Below are 19,277 nucleotides of genomic sequence, written 5' to 3' on the forward strand. Positions count from 1 at the left end.
TAACCTCCCCATTGGAAGAAGTTCTTGCAATGAATGGTGGTAAGCATTTTGTCGGCATCCATTGTCAACTTTCAGTTAGTAATAGTGACAATTTTTTGTGATATAAACATAGATTAGTCTGAAGTACCTGGCTTCATTATGGCCAGAGCTGCATTTTGGTAGCAACTTTAAAATATTACCTTTGTTGAAGAACACAGCTGTTTAGTATTTTAACCTGCTAGGGCGGAGATAAATGGAATTTTGTCTTGATTTTAGATTTGTACTGACCTGTTGACATTAAATTGCAATAGCGTCTGGACATAATAGAAGTAAAATTAATCGGATCTCCTGCCATTTGTACATCTGGCTGTTGAATAACTAAATAAGCTCAGTTGTTCACTTTGGACAGAATATCTTTGGCTTGAAATGTTAATGTTTCCCTTTCACCGATGCTACTGAAAATGCTGAATGTTCCCTGTATTTTCTGTCTTTATTACCTATTTAACAGCTGGAATAGATGAAGTCCTGATGAACGGTCTCGGCCCGAAACAAAGACCCTTTATTCATCTCCATAGATGCTGCCTGACTTGTTGAGTTCTGCCAACATTTTGTACGTGCTACTTTAGAATGGATAGGAAATTGGGAAGCTCAATGTTTTGTAAGGGGTAGCTGCATTTATACAGTATCTGGCAGGTCTGAAAGTAGTATTTTCTGATTTTTCTAAAAACGATCAAACCTCTAGTATTAAGCCCTCAGTACAAAGATCCAGGCTGTTACTCAATAAGAAAGCTGCATTCTCAAGAGATGTTGTCCCGCCATCCAAGAAACAGATTCCGTTGTACACTCTCTTCCTGAATTAGAGCATTGAGTTTGAATTCACTTGTGAACGTTGAAGGGCAGAGCTACAATGGCACTTAACAGCGACTCCATCAAGCTCATTTGCTGAAACAGCTTAATTCCTACTTTTGATGTCTCTCTTTTTCCTTTTCAGGGTAATGGAGGGGGGCGGGCTTGAGATTCCAACATTTTTACTGTCACTCATTCTTTGGGACACTTCTGTTTTCACGGATGTCTGTGAGGAACAAGAATTTCAGGATGTATATTGTGTATATTTCTGATATTAAATGGAACTATTGAATTAGTGAAGGCTAACGATCTCTTTTACCTTGTATTCTTCACTTTACATAAGAAGATTACACTCTTGCCAGAGCACATTCCCAACTGATGTTTGCAGTTTGGAATTTTAAGTGATAAATCTTCATAGTTTTGGAAGAAATTGTTGCTCCATGTGGTATGAATTAACAATATTCCCTGAGTAAAGGATGGGGAGTGAGATTTGTTCCAGAGGTGCTATGATGACTCAGGAGCTGATGATTTATCATACGTAAATCTGCAATTTTGGCAACCAGTATTACTTGGTAACCAGTAGAAGCTAAGTAACAACTTATTAAACATCATCTGCCTTATTTAACTCCCTCAATGTCAGTAACTTAATGTTCTGCTGATTGTACTTCTTGTTGCTTTTACACTCGAGGATGATGTATTTTACCAATCTAGGACTAGCGCAGTAATCTATTTTCTGAATTCAAGATATTTTCATTGAACAATATTCTCAAATACGTTTGTACTAAGTGGGACTGATACAACGTAATACAAACAAAGAACGGGAATGGAAGTGAGTCCCAATATCCATTAAACCTGCGCTGGTACTCATGGCTGATCCCAAACTTTGGGTATGTCTTCATTCCCAGTTGTCTTGCGATCTCATTCTCTTGGCATTTGAAGCTCTATGTATCTCAGCATCAAATAACTTCAGAAACTGAGCATCCTCAGGCAGCCCTCTGATTTAATGAATTCCCAAGATTTTTTTATCTCTTGGAGTAGAGACCTTCCTCTGCATCTCATTCCCAAGTGCCAACCACTTATCCTGGCATCTAATATATCTGATAAATAAAGGTTTTTTTTTAAATAAAGATCTCAGTCACATTTTGTTAAAATAGCCAAATGATTCCAATATTAAGCTGATATTTCCCATTTTGGAATATCCTAAATTGATTTTTGTTGAAGGCAAGTAACGACTCATTTTAATTTTGCATACACAGTAACACTGTGTGAGAAATTGTTGAGATTCATTAGCTGAAGTGTGGTGCAACAAAGAAGAGCTAGTGACTCACTGAATTCCTGATCTTGCTTGTGAATGAGAAATTATCAGTGGTTCTATTTTTTGGTGGCAGGATGGGTGGGATCTTGGTTTTCTTGTAATGAGCCATACCACCGGAGCCCCTGTGGTGGAGCATCCCAATGATCTACCAACGGTGCTGCACTCAAGTGTTGGTTTGGATTTACATACCCAAGTGTTTGAGTGAGCTCATTAACTTGCTAACACCGGATGCAAAGTTACAAGTTGAGTTTATTGTCATGTGCACAACTACAGTGAGGTCCAGGTGCAATGAAAAATTTGCTTGCAGCAGTGTCACAGGCATAGAGGTACACAAAGCTCTAAGAATATAAATTGTATGAGACAGTGAAGAGAGAGGGGAAGAAAGAAATGAGCAGAGACAAGTCCATGGTATTGCAGGAGATGGTCTGTAGTGTTTCCATTGCTGAGGTAGGATTATGGTTGTGCAGGTCAGTTCAAGAACTGATGGTTGTAGGAGATTAGCTGTCAATAAGCCAAACTAACAATTAACCCATTTGGTAATAACAGCTAACATTTTTGCTGTTATAAATAAATTGATTGAAATTGAGTGGCCTTCAATTTGCAAATGCATCTAGTGTTAGTTTTCTCCAGTGTGTGTTGAGGGAGTCCTGATTACTTGACCTGTGCCAGCATTTTATACTTAACCTTCTGGCCAAGCATTTAAATCTATCCACAGGACTCCCCTGGAGGGTTAGGTTCATCAGTCTGAACTGAGCCAGTTCGATCCCAAAACTCAAAATTCTGTACAGTGCCGACCAAGACCCATTAGTTTAGAAATCCCACAATTTCTATATGTTGAAGAGATTTCTCTGCATCTCACTCCTAAGTGTCAACCATTTCAGAATCAGAATCAAGTTTAATATCACTAGCATATGTCATGAATTTTCACAATATACCTTATACTAATGATATTAATCCTAATTCTGATTCTAACATGGTTGCCACTTGGGATTGAGATGCAAAGCAATCTCTTTATTTCAAGAAATTTATCCTTTAACATGAGACTACTTCCTTAACTGGACTCACCACCAAGAGGAATCAGCTTTTTTGTCATATAATCTGTCTCAGAGAGAAAAGGTATAAGTGGAAAATGGCTGGATTGGTGGCTCTAGTTTTGGCAGAGGGCAAGAGCTGCCTCGTGTATCCATTTTAACATTGTGAACATTGACTTCTCTAACTTCTGTTAATGCCCCTCCTCCCCTTCTTACCCCATCCCTGATATATTTAGTTGTTTGCCTGTTCTCCATCTCCCTCTGGTGCTCCCCCCTCCCTCTTTCTTTCTCCCGAGGCCTCCCGTCTCATGATCCTTTCCCTTCTCCAGCTCTGTATCACTTTTGCCAATCACTTTTCCAGCTCTTAGCTTCATCCCACCCCCTCCGGTCTTCTCCTATCATTTCGCATTTCCACCTCCCCCCCACTACTTTCAAATCTCTTACTATCTTTCCTTTCGGTTAGTCCTGACGAAGGGTCTCAGCCCGAAACGTCGACAGCGCTTCTCCCTATAGATGCTGCCTGGCCTGCTGTGTTCCACCAGCATTTTGTGTGTGTTTGTGTATCTATGCTGGGCGCTAAATGGAGATCACGAGATGGTGAGGATACGTAGCTGTGGTAGTGATGGTCCTACAGTGGTCTCCTAGGACTGCAAAAGATTGACATTCAATATGACTACCTTCTGGAGAAGTGATCACTGTTCTGATAGCTCATTGTGTGGAGATGTAAAGTTGTGGCAGGATGTTGTGATTTTTTTTGCAAGGACATGAAATTTCTAATATAATCAACGCCTGTTTAAAACACAACTGCTTACCTTTGAGCTTCTCTTCACAGGTGTGGTTTTAACGGCACTGGAATGAAGCAAGCATTGCATCAATCCTACACCTCTACTGTACTCTTTACTCTGGATGCCACCCTGTGTGTGAACAATTGGCCACTTTGGATTGGCGCAAGTTCCTGCACCACAATACAATTATCTCTAATGAATGGACTGGTGGACTATAAATAACTACAGTGTTTTGATCTCAATGTTCAGCTAACAAAAATGGACTGAAGGCCTCTTAACAAATGTAATGAGAGTTGATGGAAGTAACTGAAGCTTTAAATCTTGAAGACAGTACCAGTGAGCAGAAGGTCATGCCTTCCAGTGGACATGCCAGATCCACATTACTCCCTGTTGTCAATGAGAGCTCCAAGTCTAATAATGTGCCAAATGGCATCAGGAAAGGCCAAAAGAATGCAAGAGAGTTTATCCAGATCTCTGTACCAGACACAAATCGAAAATTCCCAACAGAGTGGTGGAAGACGGGTATTGCCTTCACTTATGCACTTTTCAACTTGATAATGACAAGTGTTATGATCACTGTTGTACATGAGAGAGTCCCTCCTAAGGAAAAGAACCCTCCCCTACCTGATACTTTCTTCGACTACGTGAACCGGGTTGAGTGGGCTTTCAAGATTTCTGAAGTCAATGGGATGATCCTGGTTGGTCTTTGGACAATTCAGTGGCTACTCCTTCGATACCGGTGAGTGACCTGTCATTGAGTTCTAGAATCGTATAGCAAGAAAACGGGTCCTTTAGCTCATTGTCTCCAAGTCTATAATCAAGTGCCTATCAATGTTAATTCCATCTGCCAGCATTCCTCCGCAGCCCTGGTGCTTAAGTGCTTATCTAGATAATTACTAAATGTTGCAGAAGTGACTGCTTCCATCACCCACATAGGCAGATGTCTGCTAGATTCCAAGCACCCTTTGGGTGAAAGATTTCCTCTAATCCTCTTACCCTTGACCCTAAATCTGTGCCCTCTAAATGTTACTGCTTCTGGGGGAAAATGTCTTGCTGTCTTCTCTAGGTCTGTCATAATTTTGTAAATCACTATCAGGTTCTCTTCCAGCCTCACTTTATCCAATCTCTGCTCATTAATTCCAGGCGATATGTTGATAAATTTCCTCTGCACTCTTTCTAGGTCAGTTGTGGTCTTGCTGATGTTTGAAGATTAAAACTATACATAATAAACTAGCTATGCCCTAACCAATATTTTCTAAAATTGTACTATAAGCTTCCTCCTCCTGTAGTTTGTGCCCTGGCTAATGAACAAGAGTGTCTTGTATCTTGTCTGCAAGTGCTGCCATTTTCAAAGTTTCTTGGACGTGTATGCCTAGGTGCTCTATATCTCAGTACTCCGGTTCTGAAACAGGATATAAATAGATTGAATAATGGGCAAAAACCTGGCAAGTGGGGTTGAAAGAGGGAAAATGTGAACTTTTTTGAGGAATCAGAAGGTGGAATACCTTCCAGATGGGGAGACTGTTAATTTAAGTGTAAGTCTATGAATCGCAAAAAAAATAGGCAGGTCAAACAAGTAGTTAGGAAAACAAATGGCATACAAGAGAAATTCTGCAGGTACTATAAATCCAAGCAACACAAAAATGTTGGAGGAACTCAGCAGCTGAAGTAGCATCTATGGAAAAAAAGTAAACTGTCAATGCTTTAGGTCAAGACCCTTCATCAAGACTGGAGAAAGAAGATGAAAAGTCAAAATAAGAAGGTGCAGAGAGAGGAGGAAAAATACAAGGTAGTATGTAATAGGTGAAGCTGGAAGAGGGGGAGGTGTGAAATAAAGTACTGGGAAGTTGATTGATGAAATAGATAAAGGGCTGGAGAAGGGGGAATTAAATAGGGGAGGACAGAAAACCATGGAAGGAAAGGAAGGGGGAGGAGCACCAGAGGGAGGTAATGGGAAGGTAAGGAGATAAGGTGAGGGAAGGAAATTGGAATGAGGAATGGTAAAGGGGTGTGGAGGGCCATTACCAGAAGTTCAAGAAATCTATGTTCATGCCATCAAGTTGGAGGCTACTCTGACAGAATATAACTTGAGTGTGGCCTCATTGCAGCAGTAGAGGAGGCCATGGACAAATAACATGTTGATTTTTATTACAAAGGGGCTGGAGGTTGTGTTACAGTTGTACAGGGTGTCAGTAAAGCAACAGCTGGAATGTTGTGCAGTTTTTGGTCCCTTACCTTAAAAAGAGATATGATACGTATTGAGACAGTTCAAAGAATATTTTATCAGGCTAATTCTTCAGATGAGAATTCATGTGTATGGTTGGCCCATTGAAAGAGGCTAGACAGTTTGTGTTTGTATTTCTTAAGAGTTTCGAAGAATGAGTAGTGACCTTCTTCAAACATATATAATGTCCAAAAGGGATTTTGATGAGGTACATATTGATATCTTTCCACTAGTGTTAAAGTCTTGAACAAGGTGATGTAGCTACAAAATAATATCGAAACTTTTCTTGAATGGTAATTGTATATTTAATATTTCATAAATATCTGAGTAATCTTGTGTATATTGTTTGCTTTAGCATTATTGTTCTTTTAAGTAATAAATGATGGGTTATAAGTAAAAAAAAACATGCATTACATATGTCATCGTACTACCACGTGGTAAGTGCACATCTCACTTAAAGTAACCAAGAATTTAGACTCGCATCTCCAATTCCTGTGTTTTCCTTTGAATTGGCTGAATGTTTTGAGGTTACAAGACATAACGGTGATGACGAAGTATCCTTAAGAAGAACCAGAGACAGCTACCAATGTGTTGAAGCGCAACAAAATGTTTAAACTGACAAAAAACGCAGCCCAGAAGGTGCAGAGACAGTCAAATTAGAAAAAAACAGTGTAGCTCATGTTGTTTAGAAGGGAAGACATGACAAAGTACGAAAATGGAAAAATTGACAGTAAAACTGTGAGTACCGAGTGATAATGATAATAAATAAAAAGAGTAGAAAGGCTGACTACATCAAAGAAATTGATGCATTTGGTTATACAAAAGATAACTGGAATATTTATATTGAGCTAATTGAATAACATTTTGAAGCAAATTAAATAGCCAATGAGAAATAAGTACCAATTTTGCTGAGTGCATTAGGGTTTAAAGGCAGTTTGCATTGAAGTTTGACTGCTCCAACCAAACCACCAGACATAAGTTTTGCTGAAATTGTGAAAGTAATGCAGGCACATTTAGAATTAATCACAAATTCCCAGGTGCTGGAAATCCAAGCAACACACACAAAATGCTGGAGGGACTCAGCTGGCCAGGTAGTATCTATTGAAAAAGTACAGTTGTTGTTTCGGGCCTGAAACATCGACTACACTTTTTTCCATAGATGCTGCCAGGCCTGCTGAGTTCCTCCAGCATTTTGTGTGTGACATTTAGAACTAAAGCCATTGGTGATTTTCTTAAATGGAACTTAAAAGGAAAGGGAGTACATTTCGCAGTATGTAGCTGAATTGAAGGGATCACCTGAGTATTGCAGTTCAATGATGAGCATAATGATGCACTGAGATATTGTTTAGTTTGTGGAATCTAACAAGAAAGCATTCAAAAACAGCTCCTAACTGAAGAACAGCTTACATTTAGAAGAGCAGTTGAAATTGCTGTATCAATGGAAACAGCAGACTGGGACACAACTGAGTTGCAGCCAGGAATGAAAGTGAGTGCGAACAAAGTTGCAACATCTAAGCAGAAACCCACCTGGCTGAACAAAAGCAAATTTTACCATTGTGGCAGGGACACACATACACGAAACAAATGCATGTTTAAAGGTGAAACTTGTAGAAAATGCAACAAAGTAGGACACATACAAAGAACATCTCAGACAGATGAAAGTAAATGGATGGGACAGGGAAGAGAAAAAGCTTAAAAGTCAAGGTGCAGTTTCAACAAGCACACTAATCTGCATGCCGTTGATGAAAAATCTGATAATGATGGAAATAACACAGGACAGTGTAGCCTTGAGATTTACAGTGTGAAAATTAACAATAGAGTGCAATACGGCTATGCCAGAGGTGAGACTAATTGAGGGCTTCTCAGACAAGGAGGTTCAATATTTCACCCCTGGACAGGCAGTCCTTGCGAGGGACTACAGAGGTGATTAAAAGTGGGGACTTGGACAGTTTAAGTATAGAACTGAGCCACTTCCCTATGCAGTGGAGATTGCGTCTGGTATCTTCTGGAGGCGACACATGGATCAGTTGAGAGCAGAGTCAATTGTTAGAGACAAAAGGTTGCTAGTACTATCAGAACCATATCCTGCAGTCTCAGAGTCAACTACAACCACCACAGAGGAGGCCCTAGAACCTGAAATTGTTTCACTGTCACAAGTCTCATCCACCAGAGTGACCCCACCTTGTCAGGAAAACGTTATTCTACAAGAATAAGAAAGTCTCCACAGCAATTAAATCTTTAGGCCTGAATGGGACAGTTTAAAATTTACTATTATGTGGATGCCTGTATATAGTAGTGGTATTGTATAATGTACTGTGAATGTAGATGAGGTGCATTCTTTATTGAGTTGGAGTTTGTAGCTATGCAAGGAGTGTGATGTATCTTCTATTTCAGAAATATTTGAATAATATTGTATATATATATGGTTAATTAAGCATTATTGTTTATTTAAATCATTTTGATTATATGTATAAATATGTGAATTGCTTGCTACCATGTATACATGGCTTGCTTAAAGTAAACCCAAAATTAGACCTGCATTTCAGACTCCTGTGTTATAAAATGTAACAGTAATGAATTTTTGGAATTCTCTGCCCGGATGCTGGTGAAGGCCATGTCATTAGATATATTTAAGATGAGTATTGATAAATATCTGAGAGATTAAGGATTATAGGGAACTGGTACAGAAGAGAGGAGCATAGATCAGTCAAGATCATATTGAACAACAGAGCTGTTGGGATACTCCTGCTCCTACTTTCATGTCTTATGTCTTCATTGCTTCCTTTATTGGCTTCAGCCTCTGGAACTGTTTCAGTTGGCTCTATTCATGGGTGTTCATGCATGGTTGAATAACAATCGAACTTGAACTTTGATTAAAATTGAACTTGGTTCTTGATGACTTTGCCAGAGGTTCTTGGTTCTTGGCAATTTTGTTTCTCAATTGGCCTGGACCCTTTCTTGACTTAGGACACTTTTCAAAGTTTAAAGTTCAAAGTAACTTTATTATCAAAGTATGGATATGTTGCCCTATACTGCCCTGAGATTCATTTTCTAGTAGGCATTCATAGTAGAAAAAATAAATTAAACACAAGCTATTCCATTTTATCAAACCCTCCTTAAACCCCTCACATCCCTCTTGTACTCAGAACTGCTGACATGTTGCCACTTGTGTCAAAATTAGTGTAGTACCAAGTTTTAATATGACTTCCTTAATATATATTGGTATGATATGGAAATTTCTATTTGTTTTCAAAAAAATAGTTTGTGAATTTCAGCTATTGATATTCATAGAGTTCTTCATGATGTTAGGCCAAAAAGATTGCATGGCACTAAACACTATTTCTTATGTAAATATGTTCTTGTTTCTCCCTATTACTTTAAGAATGGCAACCCTTGTGTAACCTACCAGTAAGAATTAAAGGATATGGTTTGGTAGTGCTAGTAGTAGTAGTTTGTTGAATGTCCTAACGAAGTGTTCAAAGTGCTGAGGGCAAGTATAAAATCACCCTCCCACCCCCACCCTGCATTCCTTGTTCCTTTTTTTCCCTTCATTTTAGCCAACGTTTTATAAGCAGTACTTAGCATATCTCTGCACAAACTTTAACCAGGAACTTAACAGCAGAGTGGGAGTGGAGCATTTGGTTTTGTGGCCTTGTTTTTCATTCAGTAAATACATGTTTGATCTTTCCCCTCAACAGCATTTTTGGTCCATCCATTTGTCCTTTGTCTATTATCCTGAAACCTATTAGTATCTAGTTTTCAATATAATCAATGGCTAAGTGCCCACATACCTATGGAGGACACAATTCCACAGATTTAGCACCCTCTGAATGAAGAAATAAATATCTCTTCACTTCTGTCCTATATTGCCAACCCCATATATTCAGATTATTTGCTCCTGGTTCTGGATACAGCTGGTTGGGGGGAACAAGCCATATATATCTATCAGGACCACTCATTCTTCTAAACTCTGGAGAATACAATCCTAGTCTATTTATTCTCTCCTCATACAGCAAGTCCACTGCTCTGGGAATCAGTCCAATAAATTTTTACTGCACTCCCATGAAAGCAAGTTAAGGAAATGAAGGAAATGAAGATTGTATACTGTACTCTAGGTGTGGTCTCCGTAGACCACATTTAATAATTGTGAGTCATTTTTATTCTAACACAAATTTCTGTGTGTAAAATATTCCACGTTCCTTCCTCGTTGTCTGATGCACATATGTGAAAGTATACAGTGACCTTGAGTACAAGGATACCTGCGTCTCTTTCCATGTGGACCTTTTCCAATTCATTTTTCTGCCAAAATGGATAGCTTCTTTCTTTTCCATGCTGCTCACTCAGTCTGCCTGTCTATATCCCAATATTCTTTTTCAGTATTCCCATTGCCATGTTATATTGGGTTCCCCCATGCCAAATCATTGAAATAGATCTAGAACAGCAATGGAGCAAGCATTGATCCTTGAACTAGAATACAAGACAGCAGGAACAGGAATATTCCACTCATCCTCTCAAAGTTGGCCTAACAACCATGGCTGATCTACCCCAGGCCTCAGTTCTTTTTCTGTATTGGTTCCCCATTGACCACATTTCCCAATCTTCCAAAAATTAATCTGCCTCTTTTTTTTAAAACTAACAGACATCTGGACTCCACATCCCTTCAGGGTAGAGATCTCCAGTGATTCAGCATATTCTACAAAATGAAATTCTTCTGTACCTCAGTTTTAAGTGACCTTCCCCTTATCCTGTAACTCTGACCCCTCATTTGAGTCTCTCACACTAGCAGAAACATCTCAACATCTCCTTTGCAATGCCCCTTTGGGAACTTATGTTTCAGAAAGATCAGCTCTCATTCTCCTAAACGCAAAAGAATATATATCTAATTTCTTTATCTGATCCTGATAAGCGTGTACCCTCTCATCCCAGAAATTAGCCTAATGTATCTCCTCAGGAACACCTCTAATGCTAATATCATCATCATCATGTGGGTGATCAGGGTCTATGACCATGATTGTTCTTGGCAAATTTTTCTACAGATGTGGCTTACCATTCATCGGGGCAGTGTCTTTACAAGACAGGTGACCTCAGACATGATCAAGACTTGTCCGAGATGATCACCCTAGTGTCAGTGATCGCATAACCAGGACTTGTGATATGCACCAGCTGCTGCCATGGCTTCACATGACTGTGATTGCGTGCTAAGCAGGTTCTGCACCTTACCTGAGGGTGATCTATAGGCTAGCAGAGGGAAGGAGCACTGTACACCTCCTTTGGTAGAGACTCCACCCTGCCATCCTAATGCTAATATACCCTTCCTCTTTATAAAGCGTCCCAAAATGGTATTCAAGATGGGGCTCTCCAATACTCTGTACAACTTTTATATGGTGTATATGGTGATATATATGTACTTTGATAATACATAATTACTGAGAACTTCGAACTTTAATTCTCTACTTCATACTCCACGCCTTTGCAATGAAGACCAATATGGAATTTGCCATCTAAACAGCAGCTGTCCCTATCTTCCCACCTTCTTGTTATTAATGTACAAGAATACCTCAATACCACTATACACCATTCATGCAAAATCTATTTTATTTAGACAAAAGTCTGCCTTTTTTCTCTCAAAATGCATGATATCATGCTTTTCCACAGTGAGCTACATTTGCCACATTTTTGCCCACACTCAACTATCTGTATCCCTCAGCAGAGTATAAATGTCCTTATCGCAATGTGTTCTTCACCAGTTTTCATATCATGGGACTGTGGATGCTTTGCACTTTGCTCCCCCTCCAAGTTATTGATATAAATATCCAAAGTGATCTGTGGAGCATTCCATCAGTTAAAGTTGTGCAGCATTAAAAAGCCCTCCATTTACAGTATGATAAGTAGTCTTTAATCAGCATTAACACATCTGCCTCAATACTGCAACCTTCTCCAATGGCCTTTTAATGCAGAGAGTTTGTATGGAAATGCATGCTGAATCAGTGAACTACTCCAGCTTTCTAACCTTAGCCAGCTCCATCTTGGGTATTAGCCTCCAGACCATCGAAGACATCTTCAAACGGTGATGCCTCAAAAAGGCAGCATTCTTCATTAGGGATCCCCCATCACCCAGGACATGCTGCCTTCTCATCACTGTCATCGGAGAGGAGATACAGGAGATAAAGACACACATTCAATGAATTAGAAACAGCTTCTTTCCCTCCATCAGCTTTCTGAACAGACAATGAACCCATGGACAATACCTTACTATTTTTGCTCCCTTTTTGCACTACTTGTTTATTATTTTTCTATACAGTTATATATTTTTTATTATAATTCATGGTGTATTTTTTATGTTTCACTGCACTGCAGATGCAAAACAGCAGATTTCATGACACTATGTCAGGGATAATAAACCTGATTCTGCCGAGTTCCGATATTTCAGATAAAAATTACTGTGGTCTTTGAGTTAGTCGACCAGAGATTTCAGTTCATTTGGGAGATTCCTGATTTTTCACTGGATTGCTTTAATCAGCCTAAAAATTGAATGAGTTGCTAAATGATCTTAGTGGTCTATTTTCTGCTGTTTTATAGAACCATCATGAAGCTGTAGGAATTGGGCTAACATAATACTCTATACACATTTTTAACAATATTAAATAATAGTCTTTCACATGTCCATATTTGAAATAATGGGTTCTTCACAAAATGAAACAGCATCTGCCAAAATAAACAATGTAGCAGAACACCACCAGGTATACAAAGTTCAAGGCATCTTTCAGTGATTCAGGCCAAGACCAACAAATGTGTAATCTCAAGTTGGTCATTTTAACTAAAAAAGAACAATTTGTTGGATGGATTTAGCAGAAATATCAAAGTCAGGTTGTTGCATTGTTAATCTAAGTGTGAACATTAAGATGTTTCCTGATTATAATCAATTGGCACTATGTGCAGAATTAATAGATTGAGATCCTCAATCTACCATGAAGATGGTGAGAATTAGGCACATTTTAGTTTAAAGTCTTGAATACTTCCTGTATAGTATAAGATTTCACATAGAACCTTCCAAAGTCAATTTCTTTTTCATTTCTCTCGTATTTTATTGATGTCATTATATGTTTTGACATTTACAATATGTATTAATACCACACTATTTATTTTGTTTCTAATTTGAGGGCAGTTTCTCTGCTTAATTGGGCTGCAACGTTTTCCTATATATGTTATAGTGACTATGTGTCCTTGGCTCAAGCTTGCTTGGAATGCCCTGAGGTCAAGAGATTTTTGTGTAAATGCAAAGTATTATATCATGCTGACTTGGTACTACTTAGTCAGAGACATCCCATTAAAAAGCTGGTTTTGTTTGTGCCAATATTTATTCAAGACTTCTTCACTCATAAAGAGAAAACTGAAATCACGGAAACAGAAAACTTACAGCACAACACAGGCCCTTCGGCCCACTAAGTTGTGCCGAACATGTCCCTACCTTAGAAATTACTAGGCTTACCTATAGTCCTCTATTTTTCTAAGCTCCATGTAACTATCCAAAAGTCTCTTAAACAACCCTATCGTATCCGCCTCCACCACCGTTGCCGGCAGCCCATTCCATGCACTCACCACTCTCTGAGTAAAAAAACTTACCCCTGACATCTCCTCTGTACCTACTCCCCAGCACCTTAAACCTGTTTCTTGCACCCATTTCAGCCCTGGGAAAAAGCCTCTGACTATCCACACGATCAGTGCCTCTCATCATCTTATACACCTCTATCAGGTCACTATCTTCTGTCGCTCGGAGAAAAGGCCGAGTTCACTCAACCTATTCTCATAAGGCATGCTCCCCAATCCAGGCAATATCCTTGTAAATCTCCTCTGCACCCTTTCTATGGCTTCATCATCCTTCCTGTAGTGAGGTGACCAGAACTGAGCACAGTACTCCAAGTAGGGTCTTACCAGGGTCCTATATAGCTGCAACATTACCTCTCAGCTCCTAAATTCAATTGCACAATTGATGAAGGCCAATACACTGTACGCCTTCTTAACCACAGAGTCAACCTGCACAGCAGCTTTGAGTTTCCTATGGACTTGGACCCCAAGATCCCTCTGATCCTCCACACTGCCAAGAGTCTTACCATTAATCCTATATTCTGCCATCATATTTGACCTACCAAAATGAACCATTTCACAATTATCTGGGTTGAACTCCATCTGCCACTTCTCAGCCCAGTTTTGCATCCGATCAATGTCCTGCTCTAACCTCTGATAGCCCTCCACACTATCCACACCTCTAACCTTTGTGTCATCAACATACTTACTAACCCATCCCTGCACTTCCTCATCCAGGTTATTTATAAAAATCACAAAGAGTAAGTGTCCCAGAACAGATCCCTGGGGCACTCCACTGGTCACCAACCTTCATATGACTATATGACCTGTCTACAACCACTCTTTGCCTTCTGCGGGCAAGCCAGTTCTGGATCCACAAAGCAATGTCCCCTTGGATCCCATGCCTCCTTACTCTCAATAAGCCTTGCATGGGGTACCTTATCAAATGCCTTGCAGAAATCCATATACACTACATTTACAGCTCTTCCTTCATCAATGTGTCTAGTCACATCCTCAAAAAATCAATCTGGCTCGTAAGGCACAACCTACCCTTGACAAAGCCATGCTGACTATTTCTAATCATATTATACCTCTCCAAATGTTCATAAATCCTGCCTCTCAGGATCTTCTCCATCAACTTACCAACCACTGAGGTAAGACTCACTGGTCTATAATTTCCTGGGCTAACTCTACTCCCTTTCTTGAATAAAGGAACAACATCTGCAACCCTCCAATCCACCGGAACCTCTCCCATCCCTATTGATGATGCAAAGATCATTGCCAGAGGCTCAGCAATCTCCTCCCTCACCTCCCACAGTAGCCTGGGGTACATCTCATCCGGTCCCAGTGACTTATCCAATCATTGATTCAACTTGTATTTTTGCTGTACCTTAAGAGGTCTGGAAATATTTCAGATAACATTTCATAGGTAACAGGTAATGATTATTGTAACAGAAGAGAAGAATACTATAATGTGTATTCAGCAAATTACCATAAACTAATGTTTTAGTGATGTTGGGTGGAGATTAATAATAGCATCTTAGAGAATTATTGAGTTAAACAGCATGGAACCAGGGCTTTCAGCCTGTTGAATTCACACTGATCAGTGGGCAGCCAACAATATTACTCCCATCTTCTAGCACTTTGGCCTAGGTGAATGTTTTTGAAAGCATTTGTCCAAATTGGAGATAATCTACTAAAAAAAAGTTCTCCAGCATGCTATGGTAATTTTGAGCTGAAATTATTATTGATAAGTAATTGGTAACAATGCTTATGGATGTTTTTAAACAAAAAGGAAGTCTCTTACTTGTGTGCATTCATTGTTTTGCTATGAATAAAATTATAACAAGTTGAAATAAATTAAACATTGTAAAAAACCCGTTCAAAAATTATTAATAATTTTTAAGACAATTGAAAAATAACATCAGTTTCAAATAGTATTGTTATTGCACTTCATATATAAGTAATGTGCACATGAACTTATAAGCTTTGCTGTATAGAAGCCCATGCCAACTGATTAAACTATTTGCTATCCTAATACTGATGTGTACAACATTTCTGCGAAGATTTCAAAATTTATGATCCAACGTCGTATGCTTTCGCAAGCATCCTGCTGGCATGAGATGTACCTTGTGAGAACATCTCACTGCACTTGGGTTGTTTTAAAAAAAATCAATCACTGCTTCCTTCACCAGTAAATATAATTGTTAAGTATCTTTTTTGTAATTGTGTGTGTGGTTTGAAGAATTAAGTGGGCAACACTTCATGCTGTGTGTCAACAACATTTTTGTGCTTGTCATCTTGGGCACCTGAGCCATCGGTTTACATGATGACATTTCTTAGATTCTGCTTCAGTGACTATCTCAGGCATTGAGTGCCTCTGTTGGCTGGGGTTGACCATGGATGTTCATGATGTGCAAGCCAGGGCAGAATGATATGGAGAGCAAGCTGTTGCCCATGTAGCAGGCCCCACCTCTCCATGCAGCTGATGAATCCAAAGGAATGGCAGAGACTGATACCGTTTGGCATCAACAGCATCATAGGATGGCCAGTCAATGTTGAGCTCAACGTAGGATTATTTTAGGGATTACAGCTCTGGATTTTTCCTCAGGATTTACTCCCAAAGCCTTACCCGTGAAGGGGTATAGCTGCAAGGCAGCGTAGGTTTGAGGTCATAATTTTCCTTCTCATAGATGAGCTGCCTACAATGGCTGATGAGCACCATCTGTCCAAAGCAACTAGTTTTAAGGCACCAGTAACCCACTTTTGCCCATTCTCCTGTTAATGGAAACAGTTCTGTGGGGCTTGGTAGCTAAACCATATGTAAAGGCTTGGAGTTGGACTTGCTTGTTAGAGGCTATTTGAGATGCATGCAGTTGGGAGCATTTAATAGTAGTGGGAGCTTATCCCCACTACCATCACCCTGGTTATAACTACCTTATGGAACTTATCGCAGGCAGTGTATTCTATATCATAGAGAGTATCACTACTCGGGTGAAAAAAAGATCCATGTAACTAGGACACAGGGATAATTACATTTGTGTTACTTTTTTCAGTGGTGCAATGCATTAGATTAGGATCTGATCTGAAAGCTTGCATCCCCAGCAAAGCACCACTCCTTTAATAATGCACAAGATTGTTACTCAAGTTTGTGGAATGCGACTTGATCTCATAATCAACTGGCTCTGAAACAGATAGCCACCCACTGAGCCAAACCTCTTGCTGAGTCAAAAAATAGATGAAGTTAATTACACTTTTAATGAAGAATAAGAAGAATAGATTTAAGAGGGTATTAAATGTTCGATTGGAATAATTTACCACACAGAGTGAAAGAAATAAAATCTTTTTATTTTAACTTGAGATGTGTCCAGATATCATATTTTGCATTAGGGTAGATGCCTTATATGATATAAGCCGAGGTTAAACTTTGTTCTTAAATTGTAATTGACAAGAAGTTTTCTGTTCACATCACTGCCCGGTGATGCAGTTCCAAATACACCAGACTCAACATTTGCTACTTTGAATAAGGAGAAACAGATGAGGCAGTGTTAAAGCTCTAATCCCTGAAAGCTTTTCTCTTGTGCTCCATTAGTCAGGATGTTCAAGCATTCTGAATTCCTCCACTGATCCAGGAGTAGATATTTATGCTCTTGTTGCATGTACTAAATCCACAGTGAAGGAACAGACCAAAATGAACACCAGTTCTAAACTTTAGTTCCATTGGACTCATTCTAAATGAAATTCAGAAGTAGAGTTGAGCCCACACATGTGCAATACCCTGGTTTAAGACCATGCTTTATTTTATTAAAAAACACAAAATGCTGGCAGAACTCAGCAGGCCAGACAGCATCTATGGGAGGAGGTAGTGACGACGTTTCGGGTCGAAACCCTTAGGTCTGGCCTGCTGAGTTCTGCCAGCATTTTGTGTTTTTTTATTTATTTCTAGCATCTGCAGATTCACTTGTGTTTATTTGATTAATACAGTTATGCTGTTGGATATTTTATTTTCTGTAGATTTTCTCAAAATGCAATATGTTCCTTTATTTACATTATACAATCGAGTAATAAAAAAATCGGTTGACAAAATCAGGCCTATTGAATTAGCAATAGGGTTTGTCTTGGGAATATTCTATAGAGAACACAGGAAAAAGAGTAGGGCAGCCATTTTCTAGAGAGAGAGAGAGAGCAGGATCGAAGAAGGAGAATGGAAATGCACAGCGAACATAGTAGAAGAACGTGGTGAAGTGCTCACGGAATCCATTTGGAAGGACAGATGCCGCGGTCAGAAAATCCTTATGCAGTCAATGATCTCATGAAGAATGTGCAGATAACTTTTAGTTAGCTAGTTAACCATATGACCTTGGAGAAAGTCCCACACCTTTTCCTTGGACATTGTGTGGTTTTTTTTCCCTGGGTTGGGTTCTCAGTGCAAAACCATTTCGGTACTTGAGTAAATGAAGTGAAACAACCTAGATTTATTAGACAGCAATGAGCTCCAATGATTACCTGCACCTTATAGACTAAAGTGTGTGCATGTATATATGTGTGTGTGTGTGTGTGTGTGTGTGTGTGTGTGTGTGTGTGTGTGTGTGTGTGTGTGTGTGTATATATATACACACACACACACACACACACACACACAATGGGCCATGTTCTTTATAGTATTTTGTGTTTGTTATAGTTTAAAGTAGTTTGTCAATGCAATTTCAATTTAAGTTTATACTGGTGTGAGTTAAATTATTGCTTCCTGGCAAACAGTAAATTTGCATGGGTGTGTCAGTGTTCATACAAGTAACAAGCCTACTTTCCCTTAAAGGGACATTGAAACTTTTATATTTCTGTTTACCCTAATCATATTTACCCTGGGCACATTCATTTATTGGAAATGGCCTTTTCATCAATATTCCCATGCATTGCCGAGTTACGTTGCTGTTCACAGTAATAGCTAATTCATTTCAAGCCTGTGGTGAGAGGGTTACATTCTGGCGGTCTCAAACGGGACGGGATGCTGGATGAAAGTTGTACTATGGCTGTATAATGGTTGGATAGCCTGTTTATTTGTGTTCAAGCCTGTGTTATTTTAGTGCAATTTAAAGTGCATCATAATTAAGGTACTGTGATTTAGATGCTGCTGAGGGTGAAGACATTCAGTTCAAATTGCTCACTTTTCTGAGGAATGAAGGGAAAATTCTGAATGATGTAATAACTCAACTAAGTCCTTCAACTGTTGTTCTGAATTCTGAGCTGGCCATTACTGGTCGTTAAATGCATATCTGTTGAGATCCAAGGTTATTGTAAGCAGAGAACGTTCTCTGGAGTCACACCCACACCAAACGAAGAAGAAGAGTATGAGGCTTGGGCTGAGCGGCGTTGCTCATAAATGGCGTTGCTCAGACAATATAAAGAATCAGAGACTTCTTCAAATTTGTAACAGAAAATACCAGGCCCATCCTCAGTTAAGTTTAACAGATCTTGCCGCTGATGTAGTGAGTTTCCTTAAAGCAGAAAATCCT

The 19,277-nt window shown here is 39.3% G+C and overlaps 1 protein-coding gene across 4 annotated transcripts in view; it reads left to right on the forward strand.

Annotated features, from left to right (window-relative positions):
* sgms2a (sphingomyelin synthase 2a) overlaps positions 1 to 19,277 on the forward strand; it is a 101,159-nt gene that overhangs the window by 49,590 nt on the left and 32,292 nt on the right. For 2 of the 4 annotated variants that reach the window (XM_073042502.1, XM_073042501.1), the window contains one exon: positions 4,004 to 4,695. The exons of 1 other annotated variant lie outside the window; for it this stretch is intronic. In XM_073042502.1, coding sequence (XP_072898603.1) covers positions 4,253 to 4,695 — 443 coding nt within the window. In that variant the 5' untranslated portion in view covers positions 4,004 to 4,252. Of the gene's footprint in view, positions 40 to 4,003; positions 4,696 to 19,277 lie in introns of all 4 variants that reach the window. One more of the 4 variants, XM_073042503.1, reaches the window with a different exon arrangement.

Source organism: Hemitrygon akajei, chromosome 4 (genome assembly GCF_048418815.1).
Source record: "Hemitrygon akajei chromosome 4, sHemAka1.3, whole genome shotgun sequence".
NCBI classification, from domain to species: Eukaryota; Metazoa; Chordata; class Chondrichthyes; order Myliobatiformes; family Dasyatidae; genus Hemitrygon; species Hemitrygon akajei.